This window comes from Osmerus mordax, chromosome 20 (assembly GCF_038355195.1).
Source record: "Osmerus mordax isolate fOsmMor3 chromosome 20, fOsmMor3.pri, whole genome shotgun sequence".
Taxonomy (NCBI): domain Eukaryota; kingdom Metazoa; phylum Chordata; class Actinopteri; order Osmeriformes; family Osmeridae; genus Osmerus; species Osmerus mordax.
The window spans coordinates 641177-662975 of NC_090069.1; the positions used below are offsets into that span (position 1 = coordinate 641177).

Sequence of the window (21799 nt, forward strand, 5' to 3'; positions counted from 1 at the left end):
TGTGAAAACAATTAACACACAGCACCAGTCATTAGTGAAAACCGCGTTCAAACACAGCCCGAGGACTAGCTGCTATTGATCGCCACCGTAAAGAAGCCAGCTGCATTAAACACACAGGCCTTTCTGGTCTTTCAGAGTGAGAAAAAGAGAGAGTGAGAGAGAGGGGAAGTGAGATAGGGAGAGTGAGAGATAGAGGGAAGTGAGAGCGTGGTTCAGTGTGGGCAGGTCTCACTAATCGTTGGCTTGAGGACAATTGAGTCCTCAATCCCTGATCCGACTCCCTCCCTCTTTCCTCTCCGCTGTCTATCCCTGTCACGCAAACACACGTACACACACACACGTACATCCACACACACACGTACACACACAGCAGCACAGATCCATAGTGAGGCAGAGTCAGGCCATGCGTGTGCTCAGTGACTGATCCTCTGGCTTGTTTATCTAAGTTATTACAACCATACGCTGCTCACTGCTCCCACAACCCAGCCCCCGGCAACACACACACACAGATACACACACTCACACACACACGCTCACACACACACAGGTACACACACACACGCTCACACACACTCCACAATCTCTTCCCTCTCTGTCTCCTACTCTGTCTCTCCCTTCAGCGATATCACTGCATGTGACGAACGATTGAATAGCTGGGTCATGCAGTCTTCTGAGGAGAGAAGTGACTCAAGCACTCACATCTTCAACCCTGTCACAGTAATCTGAACGGGTCTTCAGTGGGTGGAAGAGAGAGAGACAGAGAGAGACAGACAGAGAGAGAGACAGAGAGAGAGAGAGAAAAGAGGGGGGAGGATTTAGAGCTAGAAAAATTCTTCAGTTTGGTTTGACAGTTTGGTGCCCAAGTGTAAGCCCAGTGGTTAGGGCTTTGACTCTAGATGAAAAAGGTTGCAGGTTCAAATCCCTGTTTGTTGCTTTGGATCTGCTAAATGGGTCAGGGTCATGTGGGTCCCCAGGGTGACAGCCTTCACAGAAGATGGGAGTCAGGTGGCTGAGCGGTGAGGGAATCGGGCTAGTAATCCGAAGGTTGCCAGTTCGATTCCCGGCCGCGCCAACTGACGTTGTGTCCTTGGGCAAGGCACTTCACCCTACTTGCCTCGGGGAGAATGTCCCTGTACTTACTGTAAGTCGCTCTGGATAAGAGCGTCTGCTAAATGACTAAATGTAATGTAAATGTAAGATCATCAACTCTGAGGAGGAGGTGAGCAGGTGGTTTGGGACAGAGGATTTAGACACGTACAGTTAGGTCCATAAGTATTTGGACATTGACACAATTTTCATCATTTTGGCTCTGTATACCACCACAATGGATTTGAAATGAAACAATCAAGATGTGCTTTAAGTGCAGACTTTCAGCTTTAATTTCAGGGTATTTACATCCAAATCAGGTGAACGGTGTAGGAATTACAATACATTTTATATGTGCCCCCCCCCTTTTTAAGGGACCAAAAATAATTGGACAAACTAACATAATCATAAATCTAATTGTCACTTTTAATACTTGGTTGCAAATCCTTTGCAGTCAATGACAGCCTGAAGTCTGGAACCCTGTGCTTTAAGTCTGCACTTAAAGCACATCTTGATTGTTTCATTTCAAATCCATTGTGGTGGTATACAGAGCCAAAATGATGAAAATTGTGTCAATGTCCAACTGTATATCTCCCTCTGAGCAGTCCAGGATCAGCCAGGTAAACAAGCATCACTGCCAGGAGACCTGGGGCCCAGCTCAGCTACCCTGCCCTCCCTACCACCACCCTGACAGAACATGTGCCCTCTGCTAATCCTTGGACGCTGAACTCCATTGTTTAATCTGCCAAAATCCTAAGAGCAACCGGCACAAGTTTATACCCTTGACGTAAATCCAGTATCATCCCGGAGTCCGGTGGCTGAACGGTGAGGGAAGCGGGCTAGTAATCCGAAGGTTGCCAGTTCGATTCCCGGTCATGCAAACTGACGTTGTGTCCTTGGGCAAGGCACTTCAGCCTACTTGCCTCGGGGGAATGTCCCTGTACTTACTGTAAGTCGCTCTGGATAAGAGCGTCTGCTAAAATGACTAAATGTAAAATGTAATCCCGCAGACATGATTCACTTTACAGATTATCGTTCCGTACACAGGCAAGATGGCTCCAGCCTTCAGATGTGAGAGGGGGCAGATGGGGAGACCAAATGAAGAGAGACAGGAAGTCATCTGTGGGTCGCCATGGAATCACAGAAAGTTCCAGCGGGGGTTCTGAGGGGGGAACGTTCTAACATGGACGACAACAGGTCAGCATTTGTAATGTGTTTTGACATTTTCAGGCTTTGTTTGATGGACAGTTTTTAAGTGACGTGTAAAAGGACATGCAGGGTGGGGGAAGAGCGGTTTAAGATGCTGTTGTTTGGACAAGAAGGACAAGTGGAGGACCAAGTTGACTTTAAGGGTCAAACTGATGAACCCACCAAACGATGACATGCCCTCACGCCTCCGAATGACACCTGATGGTGTTCACACCTGAGGTGTGAGGCTGCTGTTCCACATGTTGGAGAAGCGAGAGTGTGTGTGTGTGTGTGAGAGAGAGTGTGTGTGTGTGAGAGTGTGTGTGTGTGTGAGTGTGTGTTTTCACTGTCGCCTCAGCTGTTGCTCTAGTTCTGGTACACTACGGTATGTAGCACAACAAGAAAGCCGTTGTTTACGGAGTAAATCTCAAGCTTATCGCTCACAGGAAATGAACAATTTGGGCTAATCCATTTCAGCCGATCCCTGCTGAACGTTACAGTAGGGTCAGTACTCTGCGAGTTCAGAGTTCACCACTCGCAACTTCACAAATCACTCAAGTGTTGGATAAAAGCGTCTGCTAAATGAATAAATGTAAATGTAAGTGTAACTAAGCTTTTTGTTCCAGAGCATGGTGCCTCTGGTGTCCCTGGTCTGGGAGCTTCTCCTGGGTGTTTCATCGCTCCTCTCAGCTCCCTCTCATCAGGGCCGGTCAGGAAATGACCCCTGGGTTCAGGACTGATGTGAAAGTGGAAGGATTATGTGTGGTAATCTGTAAATAAAGTAGGATCAGAGCACCATTAAACACAAACACCACACAGAACACTTCAACAAAAAACTGCCTCTACTTTGCACATTTTTTTTCTTCAAATAATTTTATTGAATTAAACAGCACATGTTCTGAACAGAAATATGCTCCTAGACTGAGTTTAGAGACAAATGAAATTTCAAACCGTTTGTCATTCAGGATTATTTTTCCTTCCATCATCTTCAGAATCATAAAACTGGACTGAAGCTGTGGGGCCAGTCCTAAACATCTTTCTGACCCTAATTCACCTTCATATAAGGCATCATTTATCTCAAACTTCCTGTACTGCAACCTGTTAATAGTTACACAAGAAAGTGAGAACTGTGCTGGCCACTAGTGGTGTGTGTTGGAACTACACGTTATCTGCAGTACGACAGGCCAGCTAATGCATGAGAATTATACCAAAGCTTAGCATCCGAATCCCATGAAATATGCAAACAGATTTGTGGAACTCCAACAAAGCTGTATCTGCAAATAAGACCGGTGTCTGTGTGTGTGTTACAGGAGAGCATCCTGAAACCACAACAAAGTCAAAGTTAGAATAAATAAAAGTATTTTTTCATGTGTGTGTGTGTGTGTGTGTGTGTAAGAGTGCTGCCGTCATGGTGCGTGGTCATCACTCCATCGTGTCCCCGTACTGAGTCTTCCTGGGCCCCGCGGCCTCACCGGCCTCGTGGGCCTCACCGGCCTCAGGCCTGGCCGCTGCAGCTGACAGAGACACAGACTCACATCACAGCTCCAACATGGACACCATGCACTGTATGTTGCTGTTTATATGTGATGTACTGTTTGTGAATGTAGCTGTATTGGTTTCATTTGTCTGTGTTGTGTTGTGTGTATTGTACTGTTTTAGCTCACTAGCCTGCGCTAAGCAAACTTTCATCCACAGACACTCTGAGGAAGCAGGCTTACACACGGCTACACCAAACCCTGGGACAGGATGTGACAACAGACAAAATGTGTGTGTGTATAAATGTTTTGTGTATGAGTGCGTGTGTGTATAAGTGTATGTGTGTGTGTGTGTAAGTATGTGTGTATGTGTGTGTGTGTGTATGAGTGTGTGTGTGCTCACTCTGTGGTGTTGTGTCCGGTAGCTTGCCCTTCTCTGTCAGGATCCAGAGGTCTGTGCACCGCTTCGTCTCCCAGCGCGTCACAAAGTAGCTCCCGACAGACGAGGCGGCTGGGGGGGTTAGACGCACCAGACACTGTTTACACTCCATAGCTTATATCTTCTCTTCTGTGGTTTATCTTACACATTATAACTCAAATCCATATTATTTCTATTATATATGTCCTAGAATAGTAGTAGGTTTAGGCCTTATTTGTTCTATGTTTAGATGGCTAGGAAAGAGAAGCAGGACCTGATCATTCCTGTGCACCTTGAAAACTCACATGACGTGTACAGCTTTACAGATCTAATGGCTGCTCGTTCAAACATCCTTTACTTTCCCATGCTGTTCCTGTGCATGCTGGTGTGTCTCACCTGTAGAGACGAGCAGGTTCCACTGCAGGGGGTAAGGAAGCTTCTTCTGAAGCAGTCCCTGCACGAGGAACAGCCCCGCGGTGCCTGGGGGGGGGGGGGGGGGGGGGGGGTGTTTATTGTTTAACCATATGAAACATATTACAATGCTGACTGACCCTACATTTCATTTTGCAGACGCAAGATACAAATAGCGCACATCCGACGTTCACAAGTACATATATTCAAAACCAAAATCGATAAATCAACTCAATAAAAAACTCACCTAACATGAAGGTCCCGATTCCTTTCATGAAGGCGTGTGACTGACAGGCTGCATACTGCTGTAAACCCTGAAGAGAACATACATGTTACTAAGGCGCGTTAGGCATCTACCAAGCTATCTCACCAGTAACTTAGAATGTCTCTATCGTTCCAACAAAATCATTGCTCGTAGACAGCAACTTGTTTGGGGTTACGTGCAAGTCCATAATGATGACTATTTGCTAGTTTAGCTAATTTGTCATAGACAGTCATTGTCCTCTGCAGACTGGAACACTGACAGCAGATCAAAAGGTGAAACACACCGGATGTTTTGCAGCAATGGCATCGTCAACCTTCGTAAGCCCAATGTTGACCATCTTGTGTGCGACAGGTTGCGATAAAGTCGCTTAGTTTCTAACCTCTAATGACTTAAACTCGTGCCTTAAAGTCAGAATGCTCATCATTGTTGTTACTTAACATGCAACTTCCGTGTACGGTTGGAGGAAAGCACGAAGAAGACAAGGAAACGGAAAGTTCTCTGTACATCTAATGAACAACGACCTCGTGTGGATTGGTATCGACATTGCAACTATTGCTCGTCCAAACAATGAAAACGATCATAAAAGTTTAGCATATTTAACTTTTTAACGCACTAAATGATAACCTGGGTTAGGGTTAGCATTTTTCTGACAGTTTGGTCATTTTTAAAACACTGCACTCAAAACGCACACATAGAAATCGTAAATACCGTAATCCCAATACACAAAAAAACACGATTCAGGTATGGTTAGGTTTTCCCCTGACTTCACTTCTCCCCTGGGTCCTAAAGGCATATCCTGGAAAAGAGAGGGAAAAAACATTGAGGAAACGAGTGGAGGTAAGAAAAACTGAGAATTTTGAACGTATTTCCAGTCAGTCTGTCTCACCCGTCTCTTGCCTGCTTGGGTTTACTCTGAGACATAAATAAGGCTCAGAAGGACAACGATTTTGGTGAGATTTAAATGTTTTACATTTTAATTCAGACACCCACACACTTCTACCAGGGTCAGGTTGGGTCTGGTCCGAATCAGACCGTTTCTACCGCCCTCCCTCTGGGCTTCCATCATCCTGGTCCTGGTTCATCGACTTTACATGAAGCATGAAAACAACATTTCTCAAAAATTCACACAAACTCCTAACAGCAAGACGTCAAACATTCTTTAAACTTTATTTTATTTTTCATTTTACAGTGAAAAGAGGTCAGTTAACCTCAACTGCTCTTCCATTCACAAACTGCAGCTCCTTATGCTATGTAATTAATGTTTTATTCTTTCTTTAAAAAAAAGAAAATCTGACGCCCGACATTTCAAACTCGTCCTCCCCCTAATCTCTCCTCCTCTATGACTGTTAAAGATACTGGTGGGAGAGCAGGTACAGCAGGTCAGTGCACAGTGTTCTGAATCCGTCCACACACACGCTAAACAGCCAAGCGAAGAGTCACGTGTCAGATCCCAACACCCAGGAGCGAGAGCCTTCATCGGGATTCATCACCAGGAAGCGGACAGGAAGACGCGCTGGGCAGGTGAGCGGAGAGATTACGAGTGGGCAGGGTAAGCAGTCTCCAAAAACAAACATGAGCATCATTTCTGCTACAATCACGTTGACACACAAAACAATTTATTTTAATGTCCGACGGAAAACAATAACTGGAATTGATAGTAGAGGCTCCGTGTTTCCTTTGAGAGGAATCCAACCAGGTGTGTGTGGGAGGGGTTCAGGTTCATCATCCCAGAACCCCCACTGTCCTGGAGCGCTTAGTGACTGAGCATCTGGAGGGATGAGTCGTTGCATCGACACAGAGTGAGACAGACAGGAAGGACGTTTCAGGAAGTTTAACACCAGAGAAACAGCTCCGAACAGCACATCTTCTAACCCTCTCCCTCCCACACACAAAGTGAAAATACCAAAAACAAAAAAAGACAAGTTCTCACGTTCACATGTCATCAATGTCCTTCAGTCCATGTTGGCAACACACACACACACACACACACACACACACACACACACACACACACACTGTACACGCACAACACTGGTAGTGCGACACCAGTGATGGGGAGGTGGAGGTGAGGGATGGGGAGGTGAGGGATGGGGAGGTGAGGGATGGGGAGGTGAGGGATGGGGAGGTGAGGGATGGGGAGGTGAGGGATGGGGAGGTGAGGGATGGGAAGGTGAGGGATGGGGAGGTGAGTGATGGGCAGATGGTCCTTGAGAGCTCTCAGTGATGAGATCCGTGTCTCAAAGTACCAGATGACTTGCAGGCAGCTAAAGTCATCCCTCGATCCCCACGGTTACACACACACGCTCACACACACACTACTGGTTGGTGGGTGGAAGGAGAAAGCTGATGATGATGATGACGACTGTACGTAGCCAATCACAGTTCAGAGAAGCACACGCAGTTTCGTCCAATGGGACCTCTTCGTTACCCAAACATACAAATCCATAGCAGCAGGTAGATCGAGGGTCTCCCTCTCACGAAGAAATCAAAATAATAAAATAAAAAATACATTTCCCATCATCCCCATCGACGTGGTTAGCAAGCTATGGAGATTTACCAGTCTCTGGGAAATGTAGTTTTTCGTGCCTCCCTCATCTCCCCATCCAAACCAACACTGTCCTCTGTCAGCAGACCACCCTCCTCCTCCCAGGTCCTCCTCCCCGGGCTCCTCCCCAGGAGAGGGGATCATCGCTCCGGCTCAGACTCCAGCGCCAGCACCCTCTTGCGTTCCCGACACTGTTTCTTATGGGCAGGCCAGTCTCTCTGCTGGCACTGGGAGCCGCAGTAGCGCGCCACCTGGCAGCGGCCGCAAATGTTGAACTCTCTCAGCTGAGGAGAGAAGAAGAGAGTTAACACACAGACAGGAAGTAGAGCTACACAACAACACACCTAAAAGAAGAGCTGAGACAGACAGGAAGTAAAGCTACACAGCAGCACACCAGAGATCAACGAAACAACTTAGTATTTCTCAAAACAAGATAAAAGTATTTAGTATTTCTCAAAACAAGATACGCAGGCCCTATGTAGTACTGTGGTTGAGATGTTGTAATGCAGTTGTGATATTATTAATGCTCAGTGGTTGGAGCATGTTACTGCAGATCAAGAGGTTTAAGGTTTAATTCCCTCCCCTGGACGTCGCTTCGGATAAAAACATTTGATAAACAAAGTTCTTCCAGTTCTAAACACCACAGGCGAACACACCCAGACTCCTCCACACCCAGACTCCTCCACACCCAGACTCCTCCACACCCAGACTCCTCCACACCCTCCTCTCCACCAGGGGGCGGTGTACGTACCCTCCTCTCTATGAGTGAGCAGGGAGGATAGTGACACTCGTAGTAGGTGCAGGAACACTCCTCCTCCTCCACCAGCTCCCCGTTAGCGTTGTAGTAGCGCGTCCGGCTCAGCTCCAGGTACTGCTCCTCCACAGGGTCAGCTGGCACCTGCTGGATGGCCAGCCAGTACAGGGACTGCTCTCTGGGGGAGGAGGGGACAGTGAGGTGGGGACTGCTCTCTGGGGGAGGAGGGGGCAGTGAGGAGGGGACTGCTCTCTGGGGGAGGAGGGGACAGTGAGGAGGGGACTGCTCTCTGGGGGAGGAGGGGACAGTGAGGAGGGGACTGCTCTCTGGGGGAGGAGGGGACAGTGAGGAGGGGACAGTGAGGAGGGGACTGCTCTCTGGGGGAGGAGGGGACAGTGAGGAGGGGACTGCTCTCTGGGGGAGGAGGGGACAGTGAGGAGGGGACTGCTCTCTGGGGGAGGAGGGGACAGTGAGGAGGGGACAGTGAGGAGGGGACTGCTCTCTGGGGGAGGAGGGGGCAGTGAGGAGGGGACTGCTCTCTGGGGGAGGAGGGGGCAGTGAGGAGGGGGCAGCCCTTTCTCAAAGCTACGTTTTATACATCAAGGTACACATTGAGCCTTGCAGTAGCATCTACAGCACTAGGTAGGTCAGGTCACTCTAAAACAGGGACGGGCATTACAACCAAAAATACTCACTGGACCTCTTCGAACATTATTTGGTCCAGGTCCCCCACACACGGAGCGTGGGGTGAGGGGGGCGTGCAAGGGCAGCGTGGGGTGAGGGGGGCGTGCGAGGGCAGCGTGGGGTGAGGGGGGCGTGCGAGGGCAGCGTGGGGTGAGGGGGGCGTGCGAGGGCAGCGTGGGGTGTGCGAGGGCAGCGTGGGGTGAGGGGGCGTGCGAGGGTAGCGTGGGTTGAGGGGGGCGTGCGAGGGCAGCGTGGGGTGAGGGGGGCGTGCGAGGGCAGCGTGGGGTGAGGGGGGCGTGCGAGGGCAGCGTGGGGTGAGGGGGGCGTGCGAGGGCAGCGTGCGGTGAGGGGGGCGTGCGAGGGCAGCGTGGGGTGAGGGGGGCGTGCGAGGGCAGCGTGGGGTGTGCGAGGGCAGCGTGGGGTGAGGGGGCGTGCGAGGGCAGCGTGGGGTGAGGGGGGCGTGCGAGGGCAGCGTGGGGTGTGCGAGGGCAGCGTGGGGTGAGGGGGCGTGCGAGGGCAGCGTGGGGTGAGGGGGGCGTGCGAGGGCAGCGTGGGTTGAGGGGGGCGTGCAAGGGCAGCGTGGGGTGAGGGGGGCGTGCGAGGGCAGCGTGGGGTGAGGGGGGCGTGCGAGGGCAGCGTGGGGTGTGCGAGGGCAGCGTGGGGTGAGGGGGCGTGCGAGGGCAGCGTGGGGTGAGGGGGGCGTGCGAGGGCAGCGTGGGTTGAGGGGGGCGTGCGAGGGCAGCGTGGGGTGAGGGGGGCGTGCGAGGGCAGCGTGAGTTGAGGGGGGCGTGCGAGGGCAGCGTGGGGTGAGGGGGGCATGCGAGGGCAGCGTGGGTTGAGGGGGGCGTGCGAGGGCAGCGTGGGGTGAGGGGGGCGTGCGAGGGCAGCGTGGGGTGAGGGGGGGCGTGCGAGGGAAGCGTGGGGTGAGGGGGGCGTGCAAGGTTACCTCTGCTTGCTGGAGATCTCCTCGGGCTTGGGGCACCAGCCCACAGGGACAAGTCGAAGGTTGTCCAGACGGTTGTCCACGGTGACCGAGTTGATGTGGACCACCTGGAAACTGGGGGCGATGCCTCCTCTGTGCTTCTCCCTGGGGGGAGGGGGAACAGGAATTAATTAATAAAAAAAGAAGTGTGTTCATCAAGCAGACATTTAATCTGAGGGGAATTCAAACCTGCCGCCTCTTCTTCAGCAGTCGAATGCTCTAACCACTGAGCTATGCCCATCCCTAGATCAGCTGTTGTCTCCAACTACCCTATGAATCACCCCCCCCCCCCCCCTCACCACCAGCTACACCCACACACCAAACACTGTTCATTTAGAAGACGCTTCGATCAAAAAGTCGCTTACAGGTGGGGATTCGAACCTGCCACCTCTAGATCAGCAGTCAAATGCTCTAACCCAGGGGTGTTCAACCCTGTCCTCAGGGCCCACTGTCCTCAGGGCCCACTGTCCTCAGGGCCCACTGTCCTCAGGGCCCACTGTCCTCAGGGCCCACTGTCCTCAGGGCCCACTGTCCTCAGGGCCCACTGTCCTGTATGTTTCCCATGTTTCCCTGCTCCAGCACACCTGATTCTAAGGAGCGCTTGTTACCAGATTCACAGAGCTTGACGACAGGCCAGCTGGAGCAGTGAAGCATGTAGAGCATACAGGACAGGGGGCACCAGGACCAGGGCTGAACACCCCTGCTCTAACCGCTGGGCTACATTTACATTACATTTAGCAGACGCTCTTATCCAGAGCGACTTACAGTAAGTACAGGGACATTCCCCCGAAGCAAGTAGGGTGAAGTGCCTTGCCCAAGGACACAACGTCATTTGGCACGGCCGGGAATCGAACTGGCAACCTTCAGATTACTAGCCCGATTCCCTAACTGCTCAGCCACCTGACTCCCACCCTGTGTGACTGTGCAGGGCTACACCCTGTGTGACTGTGCAGGGCTACACCCTGTGTGACTGTGCTGGGCTACACCCTGTGTGACTGTGCTGGGCTACACCCTGTGTGACTGTGCTGGGCTACACCCTGTGTGACTGTGCAGGGCTACACCACCCTGTGTGACTGTGCAGGGCTACACCACCCTGTGTGACTGTGCAGGGCTACACCCTGTGTGACTGTGCAGGGCTACACCCTGTGTGACTGTGCAGGGCTACACCCTGTGTGACTGTGCAGGGCTACACCCTGTGTGACTGTGCAGGGCTACACCCTGTGTGACTGTGCAGGGACTCACCAGAGCAGCTCGTGGAGAGGCCGTCCGGCCCACCGGCCCTTACCGATGTCGAAGGCGTATGCAAAGATCTTGGCGCCGTTTCCGTCCGCATCTACCTCCATGCGTGCCTGAAACACAACGAGGGCTAAATACAGTATCCACTGGTACTGACATCTTACATTTATGTATTATTCATCTGTATTCACATTTGAGCTTGAATATATCCCTGTTCTCTTACCTCAAAAGCATAGTTCTCCACCAGCGGTATGTCTTGTTCATCTATTAGTGTGTATTTTGTCTGCAACACAAAGCAAAGGAGTCATCTTAAATGGTTGACTAACTCATAAGCAGTCTTGATGCTACTGTATGAAGATGGGAAACACATTCTTCATAACTTGAAGCTGGAGGGTGATGCTCAAGAAACAGCAACTGCCAGAGAATCACACTAGCTGGGTATATAAAATGGAAGGCAGGACAAAAAACGGAGCTGTTTAAGTTAAGGTGTGTGGAATGACACTACGGATCACATGATCCGAGCATGTGACGATTTAATATAATCAAAACCTTGAAGTCTGGTTAGGAATTATAGATAGGTCTGAACATGATATGCAGGCGCTCTGGGACCGACTATTGTGCTTTAGTACAACACTGGCGTTCAGAGGTCCAAGCTGGCACGTGATGTGTCAGTGGTTTAACGGTTTGGAAAAAATGTCAGGCAAAAGGATGGCAGAAAAATGTCTTAACCGTAACACGAATTCACTCTACAATCAGGCAAATGTAATATTGTATGAATACACGATTGTTACATCGGATATGTTGAATAAGGGCATCAAAACGTCAAGTAACAGACTCAACTCAAATTAATCCGTTGTTCAGCTCAACTAGCTAACGCAACTCTAGTATACAGCCATGACAAACCAGACAACCGCGCTGTCTCATGAATCACACATTTACTTTAGCGTTAACGGACATCGCACATATATACAATTTATTTATTTTAACTGGTAGACAAATGCCGGGCTGTCATGCCGGTGCACTGTCACGTTGCAAAGAAGATCTAGGATGGAGCGTGGCAATGGCTTCCTCATTACAATTTCACACGGCTAGCTATCAACCTGCAAGTCTGTTGCATGGAAATTACACCAATCTACATGAAAGCCTAGAGAAACGGATCATTTTTTACACTTCTCAAAGAATGTCGTTGCTCCATATCAGCTAGCTGGCCTATGTCTAGACGCTGGCTAACTTCGCTATCCAGAGCTAGTTAGCTAGCTAACCATTTAGCAAGCCGCTAGCTTAGCTAGTTATAGCTGGGTGGCTTTGCTTCGTGAGCGAATTCGCCCAAACTATACGAGGTGGGCCAACAACCTAAAGCTGTCCAAAATGACAACCCAAAGTAGACTGTTCCCTTTTTAGAGTACAATCTGAATTAAGCCCCAACCGGTGCCATCATCTATCTCAACGAGCCATTTTGTAAGAGCTTTTGTGATCCCCTCCCCTTGTCGCACATGGCAGCCCTCAGATCCAGCTCACCTTCCCGGCCACACGGCCAAGTCGAACAATCCCGAGCTTGAAATCCGACATTGGAAGAGCGTACGATCAAGTAACTAACTGTAAGAACAGGTGAGGCGATCTTTGGGTTTAAAACTCGTCAGGGCGACCCCCCAGCCCCGATGAGCTCCCAGGTTCGGTAAATAGGGTCAGTAACTACCCGATTTTGGTCCTTCCCACCCGCTTCCAAACCTCGGATACACACACCGCTGGCGTAGGAAACGGTGATGTGAATTTTGCAAAGGATCCGAATCTTTTCAATGAACCGAACGACTCATCAAAACGATTTAAACGTCTGAACAAGTACGCTGTTGTGATCATATAAAGAATAATCGGCTCTTTGAGAAGAATTGAGTGGGGAGATTCGGTTTTGTTCAGTGATTCAAAACGTAGACCATAAGGAAATCCGAGCAAGATTTGGGGGCGGGACAAAGGCGAATAGATCTTAACCAATGGAAATACTTTTTATAAAACATGAAAAGGCCAATCGATAAGCCCGTTCCGTTTCATCCCCCCATAAAGCCCCGACGTCAATCTGTCCGATCCCATCCCCCAATAGAAAACGAGGAATTGTCGTTGCACCGCCCATTTTGTTGTCCAAATTCCGTCACTTCCCTATTACGTGTTCCTCGTCTTGTATTTTAGCGCGAAACTGTGGAACCTGTTAGCGGGGTGCAGTGACATGTTCCAGATGATGATAACCAATTTGCGGTTGATGGACCAAACTACCTTTCTTTCTTTGGAAAAAATCAAGACATTACATTTCTAATAATGTTATTTAGGCCTACTAATGATCAAATTGATTCAAACGTTTATCACAATGGATATTTCTTATTTAAAAGACACCGTACACATTTCTCGTTCATACAGAATTATAATTATGTATCCTGACTTCAATAGCCTAATTGAATGTTAATACAGCGTTGATCAAATCTAAATCTAAATTCAGATATCATATGAAGAAAATCTGATATTAAGACTATACTGTAAATCGTATTGGTGACTTAGGACTGTATTGAAGATATTTTCAGTCTTTACAAACCTATTTCCTATCAGTCAAGTTTAGTTTTATTCTGTATGAGACATATAGCTACTCGACTGTACTCTGCTCTGTTTTACTGTTTTAGGTTTCTCTTTTCTGCTCTCCTCCTCTTCTCTAATTTCACTGTGTGGAGAAAAAAAGTTTTGAATGGTTCTAAAAATATTTTCCAAAAAAACGTTTCGAAAAAAACGTTTAGAATAAAACGTTAAAAAGATTACAAAATATTTTTGAAAAAAAGTCCAACAGGTATGGCTACTTTTTACTTAGGCCTAAGTTAATGTCCACACCTCTTTACTATGACTTGAGTGAAAAAGTGTTTATTTTTTAACTTAAGTAGGCCTATCTGTAGGCTACTTCTTCTTGAGTGAAAGATGTGTGTACTTTTGCCATCACTGATGTCGGCTATATGTCCATTGTCCACATTCAGGCATCTACATTGTAAATAAACCAACATTTTATCTTTGGGGCACAAACAGTAAACTGGGAGTGAAACTGTGCCCTCACCTGCTCAACTTGCTTGTCAGCTCTGACCTCAGTCTCTCTGTTACTTCCGCGTTCACCGACTACCCGAATACACCTGTGTTGTGTAGGTGCGGCAGTGCACCTGACTCGATCCGCGCAGCTAGGTGTCCTAGTCGTCATGAGTGCGGAGGAGGATACATGTGATTTAATACCGGTGTCTTTACTGGACGATGGCCCTGACACCGGGGAAGGTGACAGTTTTAAAAACGTTAAAATAGAATTTCAACAACCCATTCTTTCCGCTTTGAATACAAGTGGACTTCAGCAGAGCGGAAATCACCCTAGCAAGGAAGGAGTCACAGCGCTGTCCGGCGCCTCGAGCCCTTCAGCCGTGACCATCTCCGACTCAGAATCGGGAATATTCTCCAGTGAATCTGAACTGTGCATGGAACATGACTCTGAACTCGACTCGTTTTGCTGCACCGAGCAGAAAGTCGTCTGCTCGCAGTGTCCCGTCGTGGGGTCTTGCCAGGGCCACACGGTAACGCGACTGGCCAGCAGAGCAACCGTAGTACGGGTGAGTCACAAACAACAGCCTAATTAATCGATTAATGTACCGTTTTTATTGTCGCCAGTAAGTATGTAGACTTGAGTTGGTCCGGTTAAAGTTTATGCACCATAGACCTAAATCACAAATTTGAATACATAACAGACTCTGACAATGTTTACGTAAATCGCACTGGGTCAGCCAAATTCAGCTGCCACCAGGAATTAGCTTGTTTTTGTTGGGGGTTTGTGTGTGTATGCCTGTGTGTGTGTGTGGGCCTGTGTGTGTATACTTGTGTGTGTGCGCTGGTATGTGTGTTGTGATACACTTTAATATGTGTATGTGGGTGTGTATGTGGGTGTGGTGTGGGTGTGTAGTGTGACACACTTTAATGTCATGACACTTGTTAAAAACCACCAGTAGAGCTCTCTGTTGATGCGCTGTGATGGAATGAAAGAAAACATGAATATCAAGAATCTAACGAGACACACTGAGTCAGACACGGATCACCTGTGTGTTATTGTGTGTTTGTCTGTGATAGTGCGCGTGTTTGAGGGTGTAAACCTGTGTGTTATTGTGTGTTTGTCTGTGATAGTGCGCGTGTTTGAGGGTGTAAACCTGTGTGTTATTGTGTGTTTGTCTGTGATAGTGCGCATGTTTGAGGGTGTAAACCTGTGTGTTATTGTGTGTTTGTCTGTGATAGTGCGCGTGTTTGAGGGTGTAAACCTGTGTGTTATTGTGTGTTTGTCTGTGATAGTGCACGTGTTTGAGGGTGTAAACCTGTGTGTTATTGTGTGTTTGTCTGTGATAGTGCGCATGTTTGAGGGTGTAAACCTGTGTGTTATTGTGTGTTTGTCTGTGATAGTGCGCGTGTTTGAGGGTGTAAACATGTGTGTTATTGTGTGTTTGTCTGTGATAGTGCGCGTGTTTGAGGGTGTAAACCTGTGTGTTATTGTGTGTTTGTCTGTGATAGTGCGCGTGTTTGAGGGTGTAAACATGTGTAAGCTGTAAGGCTGGGTGTCAAACCTGCTCCAACCTCTCATATGCTAAAGTATGGAGTTTCTGCAGAAACTGGACGGTCTCAACTTGATGGCTCTCACACCCCATTCAAGATTTGGTCTGATTGATTGTCCTTGTGTATAAAGGGAATTGTAATGATTTGTTCTGTGGATTCTTCATCTCCTGAGACCTTCTCCTCAGTTCTCCCTTTTCCTACTCCTTGCTCACCTCTTTCTTCTCTCTGATTTACAATGATCATGGTAGAGTAGGTAAGATTTAAAGCCTTCATTTTGTAACATGTTTGCCTTGTAATTGATTTCATTAATTTGCAATGTTATTAAATGTGTATTTCATTTTAACCTTACTTTGACCATTCTTGCTCTGATTTAACCCAGAGTCAAATAACTGTAATTCTATTTGTATTGGCATTATTTGGTTCATGCTAATACACTGTTCAGTTTCCCATCTTCCTTTAAACCATAGGGAATTAGTTTGTGTTTTTTTGGCCAATATTTAACCCCCTACAAAGCTATTTGTATATTCATGTGTGTGTTTGGGTGTATTTGTGTATATTGATATATGTGTGTGTGTGTGTGTGTGTGTGTGTGTGTGGGATCAGAACCAGCTGGTGGACGTGTGTGAGCAGATACAGCTGCAGGCCTTGAGGATCGAGCGCTTTATCACACACACTCTGAGCAGTAAGGAGCGCACTCTGCAGGTGAGGACCACACACACACACACACACCCACCCACACACACACACACACTCTGAGCAGTAAGGAGCGCACCCTGCAGGTGAGGACCACACACACACATACACACGTGCTGTCAACATTCACACACACTCATGATTGTGTGTGAATACGTGTGTGTCTCTCCCAGCTGGAGGCGGCAGGCGCGCGGGAGCGCGTGGTGTCCCAGGGCAGCGCGGTGCGGGAGGCGGTGGAGGAGGAGGAGCAGAGGCTGCTGGAGGAGGTGCAGACGGAGCAGGAGAGGGTGGAGCAGTGTCTCCTCACACAGAGAGCCCACTGGAGCCAGGCCCTGGCCACGCTCACCAACACACGAGCACGCCTGGTGCACACCCTCACACACTCACCCGACACGCTGCTAGTGGTGAGAGGAACGAGGGGGAGAGTTAGAGAGGAGAGGGGGAGAGGAGAGAGTGAGACAGAGGGGGGTGATAGGGGATAGAGAAAGAGAGAGAAAGAGAGAAAGGATGAATGAGGGAGGGTTATCATAGTAGGAAATGTTGGGTGTGTGTGTAGATGTTAATAAAGATGATGATGATGGTGAATCACAGATCTGGTTTCTCTCTTTCAGTCAGCAGGCTCAGAAATAGCTGAAAGGTAAAACTGTTCAAAATCATTTTGACTTATAACAATTATCTACAAATGAATACCATTCTGGAGAACACCCTTTATCTAATAGTACATGTGTGTGTGTGTCTGTCAGGGTGGAGGAGGCGGAGGGTGTGGGGGAGCCATGTGACACGGAGCAGCTCTCTCTGCCCACAGGCTGTGGGGCCAGCAGGCTGATGAGGGCCCTGTGGGCCAGCGCGCTGCTGCTGGGGCCCTCTGGTGAGGACACACACACACCTACACACACACACACCAGCGCCCTGCTGCTGGGGCCCTCTGGCGAGGACACACACACACCTACACACACATACACACACATACACACACACACACCAGCGCCCTGCTGCTTGGGCCCTCTGGTGAGGACACACACACCTACACACACACACGTTCACACACACACACACACACACACCAGCGCCCTGCTGCTGGGGCCCTCTGGTGAGGCAGCACAGCAGCACCCTGTACAGGAGACACACACATACACACACAGGCAGGTACACACATAAACACACAAAAACACATTTAAATAAGAACAAACATACACTCATACACAACTTTGATCAAACAATGGCATATTATGTTATCCCAGTCATAAGACACTGTAGTAACATTACATTGCAGGGAGATCCTCTAGCAGTGGTACCACTAGTGTATGTGCATAGTTAATAACCCTGTACTCCCCCCTCCTCTCTCCCCTCCCCCTCCTCCTCCCCTCCCCTCCCCCCCTCCCCTCTCCAGCTCACGGTTCAGCCAACCTGACATTTAACGAGCGCACCGTCAGCTCTCTGCTCTCCCTCTCTGATGACCTTTGCACCCTGACCTTCCTGCCCAAGCGGGCCCGCCAGTCCCCGCCCTACGACCCCGCTCGTTTCGACTGCTGGCCCAACGCCCTGGGCTCCCTCTCCCTGTCCTCTGGTACCCACAGCTGGGTGCTGGACGTGGGGCAGAGCGCGGCCTTCAAGGTGGGCGTGTGCTACGCCAGCGTGGAGCGCAAGGGCTCCGGGAAGGAGGCTCGCCTGGGCTACAACGCCCAGTCCTGGGTTCTGTCGCACTACGACGGAGACTTCTCCTTCTGCCACGCGGGGAAGAGCACTGCCCTGCAGGTGGTGCACAGGCCCAGCACCATCGGCCTGCTGCTGGACTGGCCCAGCCAGACGCTGCTGTTCTACGACCCAGAATCCTTTGCGGTGCTGCACTCTGTCAGACACACGTTCAGCGCGCCTCTCCTTCCCGCCTGCGCTGTGGCCGACCGCAGCATCACCATCCTGCACTGAGCGCACGCCAGCAACGCTGCCACCTGCTGGTCACTACTGGTCACTGCTGGTCACTACCGGTTTGGAAGGAAAATAACTGAGAATTAAGTTAAAGAATTGTTGTTGGAAAAGCTTCCTTTCATGCATTTTGTCATCTGGTTTTCACTGTATGCAATCTGAAAGCCATAGTGATGGAATTAGTCTTATATTTTATTTATCATAGGACTCTAATCTGACATAATGACATTTTTCAAGATATCTGTATGTCTGTTGATCAAATTTTACAGTAGTCCTCTGTAGCTCTGTCCATTCATAATTTTGGCAAAATATTGTACATTTACAATTCTATTATATTTCCTGTAATTTATATACTTTGTATTTTTATAATCTGTAAATCAACATTTTACTACATACAGATGTTTTTTTTTATGTCTGAAACTTTTAAAAGCTAAATATTTAACTGGTTGATCCAGTGGAACAGTTTAATGTGTTTCAGACAGTAGATGATTATTTCCGTTTAGTGTATTGTTATGGACATTATGGAAAACATGGCCTATTTTCCCATTATGGATATTAAATCAATTACATTTCAGTCAACACAAGTGGTATGGTGGAAAAGCAGTTTATTTTAGAAATACACACGAAAACTGTTTATACATTTTCACACAAAATAGTTGTTTGTGTGTGTGCAGCACACACACGGAAACATGTTTGTAAAGTTTATATGTTTATATGTTAAAGTTTATAACGGCTGAAAGCTGTGGGGAGTTAATCACAGAAAGGCATGCCAAGCTGGTTCAGCAGTATTGTTAAGGCCGTATTTTGTAATCGTTCTACTTCACCCGTCCGTGTTTTGGGATACTAAGGTCGGTGCTGCCAGTTATAAGTACAGTTCAAAACAATAGTGGCGACACCACACACACCTAGGCCTGCCACCTTCAATACAGAAAAATAAGGGACGCCTGCTGCAGCGCGGGGGGGGGGGGGGGGGGGGGGGGGGGGGGGGGGGGCAGTTGTGGTGGTAAATCACAACTTGTTTTCATAAAAATATTAAGGTTGGTAAATGGACATTATAAAAAGATATCTGCTATTGAAATCAATGTGAACAGATGCACTCAGTCTCTATCACAACTCAAGTGGTCAGCTATGACGATAATAAACAGACCAACAAAGTTTGACAGCGAGACCACAAAAAAAGGCTTTAAACATCAGTGGCTATTATATCAGCTATTTTATTCTCAAATACGGGACGATTCCGTATTTTAAGGGACGGGTGGAAACCCTACACACACCCTAAATTAAACAAACTTACAAGTGTCACCGTATTTCTGCCAACGTTGTTTAGTTATCCGTTAATCACCGCGTCTGAAACTAGAATCAGAAGACTGATGATGAGCCACGAGCCTGAGACAAGCGGGACCACATGATGGCGCCGAAGAGCTACCCGTTGGCAAGCTAAATAGGCAAACAACAGTTTTCCTATCAGAATGAAAAATTACTATTACCCTAAAATATATAATAGCCTACCCTATTTGCGTAGTTAATGTTAGTTTTTATAACTATACAAAAGTTTAGTAACTGTTTAGAAGAGTGGGAAAATGTTCCTGTTCCATGTAGTATTGCCGGTTAGGAATCTACATTTACTGTAGTGGTTAGATGGATCTGTTATTAGCAGGTTTGCTGATGCCCCTGGTTGAAGCAGGATACTGGGTACCATGGACAGAGACGTTGTGATGTCATTAAAGGGACAGTTCAACATTCACTTATTTCATCATCATCCAAGTCCAGATTCGAACAAGTACCTAAAGACAGTATAATAGAACATATGCCATCAAATATTAGATTAGACTAGAAAGTGCATTTCCTGAATAAAATGCGTTGGAATGGTGAAAGCTGAAAAAAAAAAATTTAATTGCTGAAAATACAGAAATTAGAAAATACCCGCAAGCTGAAATGAATTTCTAAAATGTGTGAGTCACACAAAAGAGGCAGTGTGGAAGCTGAACTGCATCATCTTAACAAAGCTAAGAGCTTAAATAGCCTACAATGCGGGAGAAGCTGAAAGCTGAACTGTTAAACATAAGTAGGCTAGCTAGTCGTAACAAGAATATTATAGTTTTAACAGCTGAAATTATAGTTGGGATAGTAATAGCAGTAGCAGATGTAGCCTACCATTGAGTGCGTTTACTCGGCTTTCTTAGTAGGATTCAATGTGTTGATGGAATGAAACATACAGCAGTAGGGCCGATACAAGAAGACACGGCGACACTTTGTTGCAGAAGGATGATGGTGCAAGTTTTGTCCGTGGAGCATACAACGATTAATAAAAAGAATCATGTAGACGCGTTCATTGAGTAATCGCATAACTAATTACTGTACACATGTAAACGGAGTAATCGTAGCCTATTATTGGCATAAACCGACAATTGCTAGTAATCGGGTTTCTCATGGTCAAGTGAACGCACTCAGTGGCGTAGTAGAACAAAACAGTTCCATTAGCAATAGTAGTAAAACAGATATTAGCAGCACCTGCAGTCACCTCTTGTAAATTGTATTAGGTTGAAATACTATCAAACTCTGTCTTGTGACTCCACTAATCAGCTAATACCAATCACCTGCGTGAGACTGAGAGGTGCGTGTCTGTCGTTGCCACGGTGATGGTGCAGCTATGCTTGCTAACGCGCTGAGGGCAGAGAATAACAGAAATGTAGCTAGAATCCACACCTCAAACAAGTTAACCTAGACGCAAAACTATACGTCCAATCCAAAAAATAAGGATATTTTCCGAGACCCAAGACTCTGCCGAAACCAGAGATGTCATTTATATGTCTGTGCAGAAATACGACTCTACCGGCAGTTTCAAAATTTTGTTCCTTCTGCTTTCTCTGAGAATTGTGTCACCAGATTTGCATTGGTCTCTATGGGGCGAGAGTTGGACTTTGTCTCGTTTTCGTGGGGCTCTGAACAAATGTGTACGTCTGTTGGATTCCACAGACAACTGTCTACGACCAGCACAAAATTAGCTATCTATTGATCCAAAAATGAAGCATGAAGAGGGAAAATTGTGGCAATGCTGGCAAACTAGAAATACTTTTTGAAACTGATTTCGAAGCTCCCCTCCACTCTAAGCGTTTCAGTCAGCACTCTAGGCTCTCACATACACACCCATGTAAATCTCAGAAACGGTTTGAAAAACTCATGAAACAATCAGTGATATTAAAAAAAGTTGCATTTAAAAAAAAATAGTTTAGGGTTTTGTCAACATTTTAATTTACAACATTTACAATTAACAAGTTTAAATGGTGGCTGTAGCTGAATGATTGAGGAAGAAGAAGGATTTGAAAGTTGAAGAAGTTTAAGAGGATTGAGAGGATTTAAAAAAAAACTCAATTGGAAAACCATGTTAAAAATATTATGAATATTGATTTATATTAATTCAAGCATAAGAGGTACAAAGCTGAAAATATATAGCAGTCATAGCCTGAAACTGCTGAATTTTTTGATAGCTGAACGGTTTTAATAGCTGAAGATTTGAAGGAGCTGAAAGGTGTCGCA

At 47.5% G+C, this 21799-nt stretch overlaps 3 protein-coding genes across 4 annotated transcripts; 1 reads left to right on the forward strand and 2 right to left on the reverse strand.

Annotated features, from left to right (window-relative positions):
* Positions 1-3141: 3141 nt before the first annotated feature.
* Positions 3142-5287, reverse strand: tmem141 (transmembrane protein 141). 2 transcript variants are annotated; one of them, XM_067258439.1, is made up of 5 exons: positions 5127-5287; positions 4826-4892; positions 4564-4647; positions 4153-4260; positions 3142-3782 (listed from the first exon to the last, which is right to left on the reverse strand). In XM_067258439.1, the coding sequence occupies exons 1-5, from the start codon at positions 5178-5180 to the stop codon at positions 3697-3699; spliced, it is 399 nt and encodes a 132-aa protein (XP_067114540.1). In that variant the 5' UTR covers positions 5181-5287; the 3' UTR covers positions 3142-3696. The 2 variants fall into 2 exon arrangements, with proteins under 2 accessions (XP_067114540.1, XP_067114539.1); XM_067258438.1 differs by having other exon boundaries at positions 3142-3788.
* Positions 5288-5991: 704 nt separating this feature from the next.
* On the reverse strand, positions 5992-12758 carry zmynd19 (zinc finger, MYND-type containing 19). Its single transcript, XM_067258499.1, has 6 exons — positions 12563-12758; positions 11268-11327; positions 11051-11157; positions 9773-9913; positions 8140-8320; positions 5992-7672 (listed from the first exon to the last, which is right to left on the reverse strand). Exons 1-6 carry the CDS (start codon positions 12611-12613, stop codon positions 7529-7531), a joined length of 684 nt encoding a protein of 227 aa, XP_067114600.1. The 5' UTR covers positions 12614-12758; the 3' UTR covers positions 5992-7528.
* Positions 12759-14187: 1429 nt separating this feature from the next.
* On the forward strand, positions 14188-18837 carry bspry (B-box and SPRY domain containing). Its single transcript, XM_067258498.1, has 6 exons — positions 14188-14661; positions 16250-16348; positions 16513-16743; positions 16951-16976; positions 17083-17207; positions 17730-18837. The coding sequence occupies exons 1-6, from the start codon at positions 14263-14265 to the stop codon at positions 18263-18265; spliced, it is 1416 nt and encodes a 471-aa protein (XP_067114599.1). The 5' UTR covers positions 14188-14262; the 3' UTR covers positions 18266-18837.
* Positions 18838-21799: the final 2962 nt, after the last annotated feature.